Below are 18,472 nucleotides of genomic sequence, written 5' to 3'. Positions count from 1 at the left end.
CTGTGTCCCTGACCAACTAAAGGCATGGTCAGAAGTTGTTGTGTGAATGGGACATCCGTCCTTTGGCTGGAGGACAGTGAACCTGATCCTGCATTTCCTACTTAGGCAAAATTCCAAGTTAAGTCAACAAGAGTTTTGCCTAGGAAAAGATGATAAGATTGGGGCTAGTCTTTACAGGTCACAAGAATAGTTTAAAAAAAAATCTGTAAAAGATTCTGTTCAGCAGCTGATGCTCTGGTTCTGGTATCCACCATCCAAGAAACTGAGGGATCTGTGGGTGTTAGGAACCTAGATATCTGTCAGGATCTGGACCTGAGTGAAAATCCTGAGGTCAATCTTGAAGCCATTAGCTCACATAGCAACACAAGCCAAAGATCACTGAACGTGATGCATCTTTGATATCAATAATTGCAAGAACTATACATTGCATAGTTCACCATGGAACCAATAAGAAGTTAGTTCAGTTCTCAAGCCATTAAGCCTGTATTCGTTCAGCCTTTGTTCACCCAAAATGTGTCTGAAAAGTTTAAAAAAACACCTCATCATATTCAAAGCATAAAGTGACTGTACTTATTGGTCAGAGATGTTATTGCTGTTCATTGTAATAGACTTCTTCACTGTCCATCAATATGACTAACAATGATGTTGCATACTGTAACAGTGTACAAATTGTCATTGCGCATTGACAGCACATGAAGTTTTGCAGTATGCTAGTTGTGAAAAATACCCTCAGAAAAGCTGGTCAGGAAACAGTTTTTTTATGCCATGAAAAGTTGAGATATCAAAAAGTGCTCCGATCCTGAAGTGTGATAAAAGAAAAAATCTCAAAAATTTTCATGAACTGAAAACTGAAAAGAAAAAAAATCAATTTGGGTTCATCAAAATGTTTTGTTTTAGAAAACTTCAATATTTCATTTTGATTTTAACTATTTAAAAATGCTTTAACTGTAATTAGCTTAAATTACCAAACAAAAATCATTTTGAAGTGGAAAACTGGAATTTTTCATTTAAAAATGATGAAGTGTTCAAAACTTTAAAAAAAATATTTTTCAGGTCAAAACAATTTTCTTCAGGAGTAGTAACTAATCAGTCTGGCAGACTCCATACTTAAGCATTCATTTTAAAAATAGATCCCCAGAAATTCATCAATAGACTATATTAGGCCACTGAAAATGTCTTGACATGAAGTAGTAAATATCATGTACATTAATGAGTGTAATACTGAACCCTCCCCATAGCATGAGAGCCAGGGACAACCTGGCTTCATGCCATATGACAGAACTGCTTCAGTGCATTCTGTTCATGCTGGTCCTCCTGATGCTGCATCTTCTGTTAGCTCTTAATTGTCGGTTGTGGGTGCCATTTCACATGCTTCAGTAATGGCTCAAAATGGCACTCCCTCTGGATCTATTGCATTGATGCCAAGATGAAGTAAATCAATTTCAATGAACAAACAGAATAAGTTGTGCAGAAGGATATTAAACACTACAGATTGCTGTTTGGCACCTGAGTCTTAAAAACAGATGGGAGAATCCTAGAAGAAAGACATTAAACATCAAGTTTAAACAAGATTCTTTACACCAGATATACACTAAGATGTTATAATAAAAACATGTGGGAAATCAAAAGTACAGGAGGATTTTCTGCATATTGGCCAAACAAGATTTTAGGAAAGAAAACAATAGTTGGAGATATTTGACATGCATGCCTGTTCTCTTGTGAAATAGTTGTGTTAGGCTGACAAAGTGAGAAAGGCAGACTTTTAAAGCACAGAAGCACAGGTCATAGGCCAGACCTTCCCAAGGTCTTATCTAATTCTTACATCCCCCAAATTATTTTAAATTTTTGTGGGTTTCCTTAGATTGAAGCAAATCCCATTGCATAAATGCCAAAGTTTTCCGCTATCTCCTACCTCTCCCTACAAAACTTTATGGTAAAAACATTAGTTTGATAAAACATGATGAAGGAGGATATGGAAGCAAAAGAGCGCTTACAAGAAGATTAAACATTAAAAATTCCCACATAACCCACTTGTGTATTGGTATCAGTTCCATGAACATTAATAGTACTAGCATCTTACATTTTATATTCCTATTTGGCAGCATATAATTCTGCCTTTGTAACAAAGACTGTGTGTAAACTGGGCAAGGCTGAAATCAATGGGACTACTCAGAGGATTGAGTACTACTATATATAAGCAAGGATGGCAGAATCTGGCCAGCTCTGCAATCAGCTGCTGCTCTTCTGAGGTAAAGACTCTGATCACAGTTTTTGGACTGCTTCTGAGTAACAGGTGTTATATAAATATATCAGATCACTCATTCAATTAGAAAAGAAATATGCTACTGTTCTGTATCAAGGGTATTTTGCTCATCAATATTCAACCATATGGTTTTACATATGAAAGATGGACATATGCAAGCATAGAGAAATATGGGCTGTTCATGAAACACTGTAATATGTATTGCTGCATGAGTCATAGTTCATACACAACATTAAAATTGCATAGTAACTGGGATAAGTTATGTTCTTTCTGCATCCCCCTCATAACACAGAATTTAATCATCTCACTCATGTCAATTGAGTAACTACTGTACTGTGTATAAATAATGAACAAAATAAACTAGAAAGGTATGCATTCGTAAGACCAAAGTGCAACAAGAATGACAGTTGCTAGTAGGAATGTAGTATATCAAAAAAACATCAGATATGAAATATGTTTATTCTTTACTTATCCAGATAGCTCAATGCACAGACACCAGACTAGTGATGAGACTCTCCGTAGACAACTGTATCCCAAGTATTATATTGGTGCATTCCTCATATATAGCTGCAATTCTGGAATACAGCGAATGCTACATGAGAAGACTTTGAGTGGTTATTTATACTCCTTATTAGGCATACCCCTCAGAAAGGATGGGCCAAGTTAGCATTATGGCAGCCTTTTAACAAATTTCCTGTTTAATGCAGACATTGTTGAAATAAGCATTTGGAAATGTGACCACGCAACTTTTAAAAAATTGCTGCTGCCCAGAACCATATTACCGAACAAATTATAGGCTACATTGTGAGTTTGTATTGTTGTGCTGCCACTGGAGCAGCCCTGGAGAGAGATTGTGATTCTGGGAGTCACAATGTCCTTCCCAATCTCCTTGATTCACTGGAGTGAGAGGTCTGTAATGCACTGGAATGAGAGGACACAGCATATGCTCCTCCACATGCCAGTGTAACTACTCTTTTTAAGCCATTTAGGGGGGAAGTCAAGACTCAACCCACAACCTGTATGCAGATGGGCACAGCCGCTCTGTGGAGACTGCTCTCCCCTGAGTGTGGGTGCACTAACACAAGGGGGCATCTTATTCCCTCTTTACTCCTGACTACAACACAAAGAATGGGTCACAAAATTGTTCCTGAGAGAGAGGAGGATTCCTGAGCCTAAATGTCTACACTGGAATTTTTAGCCCAGCAGCCCAAGACCTGCAAGCCTGAGTCAGCTGACCTGGGCCAGCTGTGGCTGTGTTGTGGGTCTTGTTTTGGAAGTATAAGTGTACCCCCAAAGTCACTACTCCTTGTAGGACTGCCAATTTTGCTTGGACATATTCCTGGAGTTTCATCATGACTTAATTTTAATTAAAGATTAATCTTTAATTCCTGGAGACTACAGGACAGTCATGTAGGGTTGGCAGCCCTATTCCTCCTCTGTTCCCATTTTGCTCTTGGAAGAGTGTTAGGCCTTGTCTACACTACAGAGTTAAGTCGATTTATGTCAACAACCATATGCCACTTTAATTACATCAGTTGTGCATGTCCATATAACACTGCTTGTGTCAGCAGAACGTGTCCACAGTTGGTGCTCTTGCATTGACAGAGAGAGCGCTGCATCATGGGTAGCTATCCCACTGTGCAACTCACCCTATGCCACTGGAAGATCTGGGAATGGATCACAGTGCATCACAGGGGTGTGCTCACTGTCTCATGATGCAGTTCTTTCAATCCCATCATTTCATGGGCTTCTGACTTTCTTTGGCATAATTTTTTAACAGCTCCTTGTAAACTGTGCACCTACCATCTCTGCCTGATAGCATGGTTCCTGAACTGCTGGCCAGTATGGTGATGAGCCTTATGGACACAGTGTGGCTGGTCCTGCTGTACTTCATGAGCTGGGAAACAGAAAGTGAATCTGTGGTGCCTGCCCTGCTGTGTGCAATGGAAAGAAACAATTCATGATTGCTGCTGGCATTCATGGAGCAGCTGCATATTGTGGACCATCAGTAGTGGGCTCGGGAAACAAGCACTGAGTGGTGGGATCACATCATGATGTACATATGGGATGATGAGCAATGGCTACAGAACTTTTGGATGCTGAAAGCCACCTTCCTGGAACTGTGTGCAGAGCTCACCCCTGCCCTGCGGTGCAAGGACATCAGAATGAGAGCTACCCTCACAGTGGAAAAGCGAGTGGCAATTGCTGGGTGGAAGCTGGCAAATCCAGAATGCTACCAGTCAGTTGCAAATCAGTTTGGAGTTGAAAATTCCACCATGGGGGTTGCGGTGATGCAAATGTGCAGGGCTATTAATCACCTCCTGCTGCGAATGACTGCGACTCTGGTTAATGAGCAGGAAATAATTGATGGGTTTGCAGCAATGGGATTCCCTAACTGTGGCAGGGCAACTGATGACATGCATATCCCAGTTTTGGCTCCAGACCATCTTCTGACAGAGTACATCAACCGAAAGGGCTACTTCTTCATGGTCTTGCAGGCACTGGTGGATCTCTGGGGCCATTTCACTGACATCAATGCAGGTTGGTCACGGCAAGTTCATGATGCATGCATCTTTAGGAACACTGGACTGTATTGGAAGCTGCATGCTGGGACTTTCTTTACAGAGCAGAAGATTCCAGTGGGGGATGTGCAAATGCCCATAGTGATCCTGGGAGACCCAGCCTACCCCTTGTACCCGAGACTCTTGAAGCCTTACACCAGGAGCCTAGACAGAAAAAGGAGCGCTTCAACAACAGGCTCAACAGGTCCTGAATAACCGCTGAATCTGCCTTTGGCAGATTAAGAAGTCACTGGTGCCACCTTTTTGGCAGGTTAGACCTCAATGAGGAAAATATTCTGATGGTCATAGCAGCATGCTGTGCGCTGCATAACATTTACGAACCAATGGGGGAAAAAGTTCCCCCAGGGGTGAAGAACTGAGGTGGATCATCTGGCTATTGATTTTGAGCAACCAGATACCAGAGCAATCACAGGGGAACAACGGGTTGGGGGTGCTATTAAAATGAGAGGTTTCAGAGTAGCAGCCGTGTTAGTCTGTAGCCGCAAAAAGAAAAGGAGGACTTGTAGCACCTTAGAGACTAACAAATTTATTTGAGCATCAACTTTTGTGGGCTACAGCTGTAGCTCACGAAAGCTCATGCTCAAATAAATGTTATTAAATTTAATAACTTATTAAATTATTAAATTTATTAAATTATTATTAAATTATTAAAATTATTAAAATTAGAGAGGCTCTGAAGGAGCATTTTGACAACGAGCACCACTCTTTATGTGATGTATTCGGTCAGGCAATGTTTACTTGCTGCCTTAAATGATCCCGATAATGCTTGCTTCTTGAGGTTTAACTGTAGTGAGCCAATGTTCCTGCCTATAGTCACTGTATTTGAATTTTAGCAGCAACTACCATGTGCATGACACAAAGACTCATTTTGTTTCAAATACTAGGCTTTACTTAAAAGATTAAAACATATATTTTTTGCAAACAGGGGACATGGCAATGAGGAGCAGTCTCTCGGTTCAGGTTCTCACAGCTGTGTGTAACTCCAGCTTTCATCATAAAACCAGGCCCTAGGGGTGGATTGCAAGGGGTGCTGTGACGGAATGGGAACATGTGAGGAATGTATGGGGGGGAGTTTGGGGAGCGCATGGAACAGCATTCTGTATTCACTGCATGGGGAGTCGTGCACAGATGTGCTCAGACTGCACTACAAGGGACTTGACCACCTCTGTCCCTCCAGTCACGTAATCATCCACTCCTGTCCATCTATCATCTGATCCAGTCCATGTCTCCTTTCCAGGCTATCCAACCTGAGTTTTTCATTAATTGTCTCTCTCCATGCTCTTGTTTCGCTATGTGCTGCATCTATTGACAGGAGCACTTTTCTAAACATAGCCTCCTCCTTACTCCTCCTGGTTCGCCTCCTTTTCTGACAGAGGTGCTCCACCAGTGTGTAGGGCTTGGTCCTCAAGGGCACATCTGCATAAACTAAAGAAACAATGAACAGAGACAATATTGAGAGTGCACTCAAAGCCGTGAATCACAAAAGTCACACACACCTCTTTCTCACTGTCCCTTTGCTAGCACACAGCTTGACGAGAGTCCCAAATATGATGAGTTTGGCAGGCAGCGTGGAGGGTTAGGAAGGGGGAATGAGCAAGAAGGGACAAAGAATATGGGTGGTTTGCGAAGAGGATATTCTGAATATTGGTACCCTCTTCCAAAGGCTGGGGTATTCAAACCCAATACCTCACTCCTACGGGTAACCCAAGATGCCAGGGTGCATCTCCTGCATGTGTGCAGCTTCAGATTGAGTCTGTATGCTGCTCACCTGTGTGCTGCTTTGGTCTCTGAAGAAATAATTGCCAGTTGGCATGGCAACGTTTCCTACAGTGGGGGCAGAAACAATGCAGCTCTGCCAAGGAACCTTTGGCAGAGGGTTGCTGAGTACCTACACAAACGTTTCCTAGGGACCTCTATGGAGGATTCCTGGGACATCCTGGTATACATTACCAAACTTTTCCACTGGGCCCTCACTGCGTAGCTGCATAGGCTCTATTAATTTCTATCCCTTATCCCTCCTCTACCTTATAACAAAGAAAATGAGACCTCAGTCTCCTATGACTGTGAAGTAGCAAAGCAAAATGCGTGCTTAACAGAGCTTGCCTTTCCTGCTTCGTGAGTGCCAGAGTCAGAGTGCTGGGACTGGCTAGACCCTTCTGGAGTCGAAAATAGGCCTTGGCTTGCCACACCACCACCACACCTTATCACATGTCCCACATCCTCCTCCAACTCCACTTACTCATCCACCACTTCATCCTCAGGGTTGACTCCACTGGCTGCTGCCTCCAGTCCCCCCGAAGTATCCATGGGGCTCTTGGTGATGGGGTCACCACCCAGGGTGGCGTGCAGCTCCTTGTAGAAGTTACATGTCATCGGCACTGCACCAGAGTAACTGTTGCCCTAACTTGCCTTCTGGTATGCCACCTCAGCTCCTTGATCTTAGCACAGCACTGCTGCATGTCCCTTTCATTGCTCTTCTCCTGCATGCCATGACCACTCTGCCAGTAGATATCAAAGTTCCTACAGTTTGAGTGAAGCTGCAACTGCACAGCCTCCTCTCCCCACAGACCCAGCAAATCCAACAGCTTTGGTGTACTCCATGTGGGAGCACATCTGTTGCAGAAAGCAAGCATGGTCAACTGGAACAGTCCATTCACAGCAAACAGGAAGAGGAAGTTCTACAATTCGTGGATCTTTAAATAGGTGGCTGAGTGCAGGGCAGCAGAGTTCGAACTGCTGACCAGGAGGGTCATGATGGCCATTGTGGGACACCTCCTGGAGCCCAATTATGGCAACACATGGAAGTGCACTGTCTACCCTGGCATTGTATCACTCTAACTACCTCGCAAAAAGCTCTATGCCGCTCTTGGAGGTGGTTTTATTTTGTGGGCGTAGCAGGGGTATTAAATCGGTGGGAGGAGCATTGTTGCGTGTACTCCAGTGTGTGTTGACAAAAGCTGCATTTTGTTGACAAAACTGTGTAGTATAGACAAGGCCTATGTTATTTCCTCTGTTTTTGGGAGGCAGCTTACTCTTTCCCTTGTGCATGGTCAGCTCTGCTGACTGGTGCGGGGGTCTCTGTCTCACACACATCTCTGCTCTGCTCCCTCCCCACTTGCCCAAGGTAGGTACAATGGGAAAGTCGCCACTGAAACTGTTAAGGGGGTGATGTGGAGAAGGAAAGGAAGCCCTTCCCCCACATCAATATTCCTGTGCTAGAGATAGGAACCATCTAGCCAGCAGTATTGCCCATCTATAAAACAATCTTTCGCAAGACTCCAGGAGGCTGGGGCGTTAAGAAACAAAATCACTGAACGTTACAAAACCTGGCTGGGATGAAATCATGAGAGTTGGCGATGCTCTAAAGGCCAGCAGCGGCGCTCGCACAGCTCCAAGAGAAGTCGGGGTCCAAGGAGCTCAGGCGGGGGCGCTGAAGAAAAGAGGCCCCGTTGAGCGGTGTAGCTGTGGCCCCCGCTGAGGGAAGGGCTGCGCCGTGCCTGTGCTCTGGCAAAGCCCAGCCCGCTGCTGGCTCCCGGGGGAACAAGTCGGACCATAGTCAGCGGACTCGACGACTGACTCCCGGGGCTCTCCAGCCCGGCGGGCGCTGCTCCCCGCGGGTCACGGCGCCCAGCAGCACCCGGAGAAGGGGGATTTCTAGCGGGGCTTCCGCTAGAGCAAACCTGCGAACTGCTCGAGGCGGACAGGGATTGCAACGCGGACCTTCGTACCGCAGCAGAGCGGCCCCGGCTTGAGGCCCCCGCCAGGCCTGAGGGGCGGCTGAGAGGTTCCCCCCCGGGGCGCTCGCCGCTGGGCCGCAGCCCCGCCCCTACGGCCCGTCGGCCCTTAGCCAGGTGCCCCCTGTCCCCGCCTTGCCGCGCCTGCGTGCTGCGTTCGCTGAGGAAGGATCCGGGCTCCCGAGCTCGGCGTCGTTGTTTCGCCCACCGCCGGGAGCCGGGCCCTGCCGCGCACGCAGCCCAGTTGCCTCGAGCGAGCCGCCGAGCCCGGCCGCGGAGGTAAGAGGGCGCCGAGCTGGGGCGGCGGCTGTCGGTGCTGCCGAGGGGGCGCCGGGCATCCCAGCAGGCGGGGGGGCCGTGTCATGCTGTTGTGGCCTGGGCGGTGGGAGCGGGGCCTGGTGGGCCGGGGTCACTGAGTGCTGCTGGCCGGGGCGGGGGGCGCTGCTGGGGTTGTGTGCCGAGGTGGGACCGGCCGCCCAGAAGCGGTGTTGTCGTGTGGGGGGTTGTGTGCCGAGGTGGGACCGGCCGCCCAGGAGCGGTGGGGGGAGGAGCGGTTGTGTGCCGAGGTGGGATGTGTGGTCCAATATCAGTATTTCCTTGGGGGGGGGGGAGGGAGGGGGTAGGAGTTGTGTGATGAGGTAGGATGGGTAGCGCAGGACCGGTGTGTCGGCGTGTGTGCGCTGAGGTGGGACCTGCGGCCTAGGAGCGGTGTTATGGGGGGGGGGGGGCAGCTTGTGTGCTGAGGTGGGATGGTTAGCTAAGGCGTGGTGTTGTCATGCTGTGGTTTTGATGTGTGTGTTTTGTGGGGAGGTCTCCACCAGCTGGTTATTTAGGTCTCTGGTGAAATGAAACCTTCTGCTTCCAGCTGTGACTGATGGGGGTTGTGGGATTCAAATGTAAACACACTATAGGCCCTGTCTGCGCTGAGGGCTATCTCTGTGTTTTGTCCACACAGCACATAAGTTTCAAGGTCCCAAGTTTCAAGTGTTTTCTTGCAACACTTTTTGCTGTGTACTTAGTGGATAGCTGAAGGCGGGGATTTGACAAGGAGTTTGTTAAAGCTTGTATATTGCACGTCATTAGACGTGCCTACCCAGGCTGAACAGACTTGTGAATACCAAGTCATGTCTCTTTTCCTCTTCTACCTTTTATATCTTGGGAGAGTTTGTAATAGTAATTAGTAATCCTCAGCTGATAGAGCAGGCAACTGCAATAAAATCGCTTTTAAAACTGGGTGTATTATCATTTTGTTTGCTTTTTTAGAGTGGCATTTTAATTTTGTGTATAGTAGAGTGAAATAAGAACTCCACCTTTAATCTGTCTTTTTTAAAAGAAAAGTTGCATCCATTTAGGCCATGTTTATATGTACAGTGGTGCTGCTGGTAAAGACATTAAAAAAAGCCTCCATGAGCGGCATAAGTTGTGTTGGCGGGAGAAGCTCTTCCACCGACATAGTGCTGTGCGTATGAACGCCTGTGTCAGTGTAACTTATGTCACTCAGCAAGCGGTTTATTCATGCCCCTGAGTGACACAAGTTATGCTGATATAGGCTGTAGTGTAGTACTAAAGTATTATGTCTAAGGAATTGACTACAAATTAGAAGCCAGGAATTCATGTGTTTAATCTTGGTTCTGACACTGGTTTGTTGTGTAGTTTTGAGATCAGGCAGCTCCCTTAATTGCTTTTTTCTGTATTCTCATCTACAAAATGTTAAGGTTTTTTAAATCCCATTGTATTGGGGTATTCAGAACTGATGTTTATAGATTTGAGGTGTAAATATTTAAGTTATAGATGGAATGGTAGTTTTCAGTTACAGTTGGCATTTGAATCTTCTAGCAGTGTAACTGGATGAGTTAGTTGCAGGGATTGAATCCATGACCTCTGGATCTAAAAGTATGGTCCCCTGGGTATGTCTACCTAGAGACTGTGCCTTTCAGCATAGGTAGAGAGACTCACACTTGCTCTGACTGAGCTAGCATTTAAAATAAGTGTGGACCTTGTGGCACAAGTCTGAGCGCAGGTGACTGGCCCCATCCACTGCACATGGTGCAATGTCCATGCTGCTATTTTTAGTACAGTACCTCCAGCACTGCTAGTGTGAGCCTGTCTACCTGCTCTGAGTGGGGGCATGTTTCCAGCTGCAGTGTAGGCAATAACCTCTATTGCCTGAGGTAAAGAACTCAGGCTCCAAGGCTCTGGCAGAATCATAAAACTCTCTAAGTGGACTGATGACAACAGAGGGGCAGAGCCATCTTGTGTAATCAGTGAATAATTTAGTGAATTAGAAACTATCTCTGTGTTTGCTGACAAATTCAAATTATTGTAAATTTGTTATTTAAATGGTTTGTGTGAACATATTTCAGTCTATAAATTGTTCACAAACTACTTGCTGCAGCTTGTGCTGTGGATGCTTTCTGTTTACAATATGCTTTGTGTTTTTAGTCATTTGAGTTGTGTGGTATTTTAGCTCCATTATTGGATCATGCCCAAATCCTCAAAGCACACTCAAAATGGCTGAAAGAATACCCATATGAGTAGGTTTCGTTATCATGAATTTTCTTGTGACTAAAACTAGGCGTGTATGAATACTTGCTAAAACCAACAAAATGGGTCATGAATATTGACACACATTCATGATTTTTAATTCAAGCAAATGTCTGTGTACACCCAACTGTAATGATGTAGTAATGCTGCTGGGACCATCAGTAAGATATCAGTGTAAGTAACGTATGACCTTTTTCTATCCTTTCCAGTAAGTTTTACCACCTATTGAAATAATATGAAAAGTCCATACAAAAGGAACGCATGCAAGTTCTCAAAATACTACTTATTCTATATGGGACACCTTATTGTACAACTGCAGGAATGGAGTTCTTTTATATTTTAGATTTTTTTTTCTCTAGTACCATAGTGGAAATTAATGGCATGATCCTGCAGTTCCTAGTAAAGCAAAATTCCCTTTCAGTTCAATGGGAGCTTTATCTAAATAATTTGTGCAGGATCAAGCTGCACATTAGTAAGTGAGTTTTTCAAACTCTGTGAAAGACTGTAATCTAAGTCATGGTAGTTGATGTGCTACCTTGCATTAAAGATTGATAGTGGTCAGGGTGGATTTGATTTAAATCACTAGTCAGGAAGACTCGATTTAATCATGGTTTTCTAAATAAAAGTGCGTTTTTTGTTGATCGTTATAACCTTAATACATATTCTTCACAACTCCGATAGATGTAGGTTTCATTTTTAGAAGGTACACACTATACATTTTTAAACAGTGATTTATTTTGAAAACTTTTCACATTAGTTTTACAGCTATATCAGAAAATGAAATGGTTGGTTGGTTATTTCATTCACCAAAGGTAATTGAAGCAGATATTTATGAAGTCATTGGGAGGTGAGCTATCTCCAATTCAACAGGTTAATCATTAATATTTGGAGGATTTTCTTGCCATGCTGTATTAGGAGGAGAACATCACTGGACAGACATTTAAATTGTTTTATTTAACAAAAACAACAATGTTGTGTATTGTGGATTTTTTTTCTTCAATGGCAAACTTATAATATTTTAACACAACAAGTGTATGTCCCTTGCTTCTCACATTTATCTCCAGACTTCTTTTTCTTGTCTAGATCTATTCCACCCCCAACAATCTTCTATTCATTGAACTTCTTGAAACTTTGCACTTTTAGAGAGAGGTAAGGGATTGACTCTGTGTATGCAAATTTGCAGAGGGACAATAGAGTTGAGGTCTGGTATTTCTCCCTCTATATATTTATTTATTTAAAACATTTTTTCTGTTAACAAGCATGTTACCTCTGGGGAGACAAATCCTCAGTTTGAGAACTGCAAAACTAAGCATCTCTGATGGTATCTTCTAGACTGAGCACTGAGTTCCATTGATTAGATAGAAAGATTAACCTAAATAATCTATACATAAACTTGTGGAACCCCATAAGATTGGGTCCCTAATGCATGAACTATTGGAACTGATTTACAAAACTTTTCTTAAACATTACATGAATATATTGTCTCATACTATAGAATTAGGATTTATAATCCCTATTCCATGATGAGAGATCTTTGAGCTATACTGTATCTTAATTAAAACAATTTTTAAATAGTTTTTCCCTCAAAAAGCTTTTTATCAAAAAAATCCGATTTAAATTAAAAAAATCTGTTTTTTTTTTTAAAAACACTGATTTTTATCCACACTGATAGTGGTAGATTATATAATCTTACTACTAGAAAGGTACAGACACTTGCAAATTATTTCACCTTGGAGTCATTTTTCTGCAGTCATAATGCTCCTACTGTTTAGCCTGGAGCATAGCCATACACCCACTATTTAGAGAAGGGGTGGGCAAACCACGGCCCGGGGGCCGCATCCGGCCCTTCAGATGTTTTAATCTAGCCCTCGAGCTCCAGCCAGAGAGCAGGGTCTGGGGTTTGCCTCGCTCCACACAGCGGCATTTCCCTCTCCCCTTGTCCCCTGGCTCCTATGATTAGGGGCAGCCAGAGGGCTCCACATGCTGCCTCTGCCCCAAGCGCCACCTCCACATCTCCCATTGGCCAGCAGTCATGGCCAATGGGAGCTGCAGGGGCGGCACCTGTGGACAGGGCAGGACACAGAGCTGCCTGGCCATGCCTCTGCGTAGGAGCCGGAGTGGGGACATGCCGCTGCTTCCGGGAGGTGCTTGAAGTAAGCACCACCCGGAGCTTGCACCCCTGACCCCCTCCAGCTCCCCAACCTTCTGCCCCAGCCCTGATCCCGCTCCTGCACCCTGAACTCCTCATTTCTGGCCTCACCTCAGAGCCCACATCCCCAGCCGGAGCCCTCACCCCCTCCAATTTTGTGAGCATTCATGGACTGCCATACAATTTCCATACCCAGATGTGGCCCTTGGGCCAAAAAGTTTGCCCACCCCTGATTTAGAGGATTATTCCAGTTAGAGGTTGGTGCAGAAAGTAGGGGCCACCAGCAAGGGCTGAGGCTAATGTACTGGCGAGAAGTCCATGCCCTTTTACTCCTCTCCTTGCTCATTAGCTATCTTCCTGTACCGTGCTTGGTGGGGTGTGAGGTGGAGGGATAATATATATCTGCCTCTGTTTTCTAAGTGTGTGAAACTTGAAAACTCCTCTATCCCTAGACTGCAAGAAATTTGAAGTTAATATGCTTTTCCTTTCCATCAAATTTTCAGCCTCCTGATGGATGCAACAGGGAAGTGGAGGGCCTTCATTACTCTACCCCTTTCACTGTTTCCTGGTATTTGCAATGTTTGAGGGTCCCCTAGCACTCTACCAATCTCCTAACCTCTGTTTTTGTATCCTCCACCCCCCTTGAATATCTCCCCTGTCTGTCTCAGCTGCTTATAGGGTTCCTGACCAGTATAAGAGTGAAAATGATGCAATTCTTGTCAGTTTCACTCATGCCTATAGGATTCCAGGGATAGCTTTCCATTTCAATCTTCTTTATTAGAAAGCTAGGAGCACCGGTTGGGGGCATTAACACAGTCTGTAGATACAGGAAGATAGCCTTATATATGGAAACTGATTTAGAGCCATTTTTGTAATGGCTAAACATTTATGTAATAATTAAATGAAATGTTAAATTCTGTAGAAAGTGATGTCTTTGGCTCCTGTCTCTTCAAGAAAAGTTCCCTAGTTGCCCTTGGTGAGTGAATTTTCAGGCTTGGAATACAGATTTGTTATGTATTGCTGCAGATAGAGGGCTCAACATTTTATTTTAAAGTTTTTCCAAAAGCTGTTTTTTAAAAAAGTTTAATTAGAAATATTTTTAAAGTAAGTAATTGTAATCTGGATGACATGGTCCACCCAGTCATACAAATGTTAAAGTTGGTCAAAATTGGGGTTTCAGCGCTTGTAGTGTTGATTTGAAAAGCAGGCTGAGTAGAAGGCTGTAGATTAAGGGTGCCAAACTGATTTGTTGTAAAGGGCCAAATTCCACACTTGGTTTTCTGTGGGTTGGGGTATACATTTAGGACTCCATTTTCCCCCTTAAGCTACACCATCCCCCACTGATGTTAGTGGGATATTTGGATAGAGATCCTTTTCAGAATCTGGCCTATATGTGAAAACTAAACTTTTAGGTATTTATGTAGTACTTTATTATTCAGCAATGCTCAACAGGAAGCTCTTCTCCCCTTTGTCATGATTTCTGTCTCTGCCATTGTTTTCTCATCTTTCCTTGCCTATATTCTTCTCTTCTGTCTCCTGGGTTATTCCCCTTTACATTTCTTTCCCTGCAGCAGCTCCTAAATCCCACCTTCCTTGGGGCTTGGCTTCACTTCCTTCCTCGTTCTTTTTGCTAAAATGATCAGCACTGAAATAATTAATGTTGTTGCTGAAATGTTATAATTGAATTTTAGAGTTGATGTCCAGTTACGATAATAGGGTCTAGGGGCATTCACACTTCTCAGTTGTTGTTACAGGCTATTTGCAGACTCAGGGAGATATGACTGCAACAGTTATGCTCAGTTATATTTGGAAACTTTTCCTTTTAGTGCTCCTAGTTGCAAATATTACTTTTTAAAAAAAAAGTTGCCATTCTGGACGATCTGAATGTTGTGTGCCATATAAATACAATTGTAGGGCTGGATGGATCCTGCAAGTTATATGTTTGACTTCTCTGCTGTAGAGCTTCAAAGTGACCTCTGTTAATTGTCAGCTGTTTAAAACAAGATGAAATCCGAAATTATTCTGACTTCATTTTATTATGAATTCCAAATGAATTGGGTTCTTTTAATTCCTAAGCAATGCAGTATTAATAGTGCCTCTTAGGTTTAGCATAAGACAGTAAACCATTTTTGATTGTTTTTCCTAAAACATACTTCTAACTTTCTCTACCATTAGACATGGGGAAATCCTTTTCTCACCTGCCTTTACATACGTGTAAGGAAGATGGCTATGATGGAGGTACAGCATCTGAAAACATGAGGAATGGATTAGTTCACTCTGAATCCCATAGTGAAGATGGAAGAAATGGGGATGTGTCACAGTTCCCATATGTGGAATTTACAGGAAGAGACAGTGTCACTTGTCCCACTTGCCAGGGAACAGGGAGAATTCCACGTGGTAGGTGTTATAGATAAAATTAAGCATATTTCCTTGTAAATGAAACTAATACCCTGCATCCAATAGCTACAATTCTGTAACTGAAATTTGTTTTTCTCTTCTATTTCTGCACCACCAAGACAGTCAGATTGAGTGCGATGAATCAACATTTTATAAATTACCTTTTTAATATTTGTATCAGAGAAAATCAGTGCAAGACTTTAACCTTGATTTGCTCGTGCTTATGGGCTCTTAACTTTCCTTGTATCTAGGTCTTTTATCCCTTAACTATATTGAAATGACTAGGCAGAGCTATACAGAGAGACATTGTATGAGGTCTCTCACTGGAATATATACTGTGATAATCAGAGCCTGCACCCTTAAGAATATTATTTTAATAATGTTCTCACTAACCTTTATTTTTAAAACATGTGAGTCAATTCAGAATTTTAACTGTCCATCAAGTATACGGTCTTCTGATTGTTTTTTCTGTTAAATGTTTTCAGCATACATTTCTATTTAACAAAAATGGTCAGACTAGTTTTGTGAAGTAACAATTTTGATGATTGATGTGTAAGCTTGTACTTCATCATACATATTGGTCCCAAACATTTTAACAATTGTAACTTTGCAGTCTTATACAATAACTTTTTGTCAGCAGTTATATCAAAGCTCTTTATAACTGGTAAATGGTGTGTAGTTCCCATTTTATAGATGGAGAAATTTAGGCAAGGGTACGTATAATATGGTCTTTTGACTATGGTAAGGAACTAGGGTACAGAGAGTCTGGCGTAATTCTTGCTTAGACAATCTGTACCTTAAATTATTACACCTCTTAAAATGACCTACAAATACTTGTGAAAAATGGCCTTTACGGAAACTACATTTGCAGATAGAGCGTTTTCCTTTTAGATGTCTTTTGCATCTTGTGTTAAAAGCTTTACTTCTTTCTCTTTTAAAAAGCAGCCTTTTGTGCCTTTAAGAAGGCTGTTGGACCTCTTTAGTACCATCAATAATTCTCAACATACATTGTATTCTGTTTTTTAAAATCATAATGGAGGGATTCAGCTCTCTGCAGGCTGTTATGCTTTTGTGTGTTGTGCATACCACAAGAAGAGGTTTTTTTGAAAGCCATGCATTTTGCATGCATTGAATAGTAAACATCAGTTGTGGCTTGGGAAAATCTGTTTAAATAGGTAGTCTGTGTTTGTGGACATAGAATGATTTTCTCCTGTGACTGCATTGTTGGATGCCCCTTGTTACTTCTACTTTCCTTAAAAGAGGATGCCCTTGTCTGTGTGTGCTGGAGCTCCTGACAGTATTGCTGCAAAGGTCCTCAAAGGTATATTTGATCAGGAGAGTGAAATAGTTAATGGGACTTCATCATATGGTGGTGTTATCCTTTCTACCTGACATTCCTTGGAGAATTTCTTGCTAGCTAGTAGATAATGTGAGAATATGGGCAAAGTCCAATACCTAATGCTATTGATATTCAGCATTCTGGTTTAAAAAAATATTCATGCACCTTCAAGTACCCTGGTGTACACTGTTTTGAAAATATAAACATTTTTAAAGTGCTAAGTATTCTCTATCTAGAGCTGTCACAAACTAGTTTTAAGCTGTACCCTTTATATGGTGTATTTTACAGATATCATTTGGAAATGTTCAGCCTCAGTCCTAAAACCGATTCTAGTTAGCCTGGTCAAATGATTAGTAGATTCCCATGTCAAAGCAAAATCCATCTCTTCAGTAGAAGACTTTTTTTTGATGACGCTAGAGTTCTTACTGTGTGTTAGGTAACAGGAGGTACAATCCTAGTGAAGACCAGAAAGTTGTAGTTTTACATGTTCCCTTTAGGATTTACCCTGACCTTCTAATATGTGTGAAAATTATAACTTGTCTTCACTAGCATATTACCATGTGTTAGCTCATCTTTTTTCCCTATAGAAGACACAGCCTTAGGTGTACTAGCCCCATTTTGATCAAATTCTATTTTTGCAAGGTATAATCTTCCTAAAATTACTCTTGCATCTTTAATTTGACAAATTATTCTTCATTTCCCCTCATAAAAATGTTACTCCCGGGGGAATTCAGCACCACTGTGCATGTGCAGAATTCATGTGTCCCACAGAACTTTTTTTTCCACAGAAAATACATTCTGCCCCAGAGGTACTGCAGTTCTGGCGCCACAGTGTCCTCTGGTGGGCGAAAGGCAGAACAGCCAGCAGCATGAACACAGCCTACTGTTCTGGCACCACAACAGCCACTGGTGGGGAAAAGGCAGAACTGCAGCACTTCTGGGTCATAATGTAATTTGGGGGTGGGAAGGGGGAGGAGAAATTCTGTGAGTGCTCAGTGGGGCAGAATTCCCCCAGGAGTAGAAGTTCATCACAGAACCCTGCCTGCGGAGCCAAGTTAGGACAGACAGAGTGGGACACATGGGGCTGCTGGGGCGGGTCACAGACTGTTGTTCAGAATGGCTTGGGGGGGGGGGGGAGAGACTGGGGCTTGGGCTCAGAGCTAGTGGGGTGACAACGTTGAGCCAGGGGCTGAATGTGAGTGGAGGTGCAAGGCCACATGGGGACTGGCGAGGGGAGGCTGCAGGGATATATGGGGATGGTGGAGGAGACTGCGGAAACCCATGGGGCTGGGGGATGTGGGGACGGAGCAGATATGTGTGACTGAATGGTAGAGACTTGGGGTCAGCCAGGGTCTGCGTGGGGGAGGCTCCCCAACTCCCTAACTGTTTCCCCCACCCCCCAAAAAACCCCTGTTCCATACTTCTCCCACCCACACCCAACAACCCTCCAGGTTCACTCCAGGC

General features: G+C 43.4%; 1 protein-coding gene across 2 annotated transcripts in view; it reads left to right on the top strand.

Annotated features, from left to right (window-relative positions):
• The first annotated feature begins 8,222 nt into the window (after positions 1–8,222).
• TMEM106B (transmembrane protein 106B) overlaps positions 8,223–18,472 on the top strand; it is a 29,822-nt gene continuing 19,572 nt past the window's right edge. The window contains exons 1-2 of one of the 2 annotated variants that reach the window (XM_074945846.1): positions 8,223–8,858; positions 15,448–15,669. In XM_074945846.1, the coding sequence (XP_074801947.1) occupies positions 15,450–15,669 (220 nt within the window). In that variant the 5' untranslated portion in view covers positions 8,223–8,858; positions 15,448–15,449. The remainder of the gene's footprint in view (positions 8,859–15,447; positions 15,670–18,472) is intronic. The other variant, XM_074945844.1, reaches the window with a different exon arrangement.

This window comes from Natator depressus, chromosome 2 (genome assembly GCF_965152275.1).
Source record: "Natator depressus isolate rNatDep1 chromosome 2, rNatDep2.hap1, whole genome shotgun sequence".
Taxonomy (NCBI): Eukaryota; Metazoa; Chordata; order Testudines; family Cheloniidae; genus Natator; species Natator depressus.
Note: the sequence above shows the minus strand (reverse complement) of the source record. Positions and strands in the feature narration are given on the sequence as shown.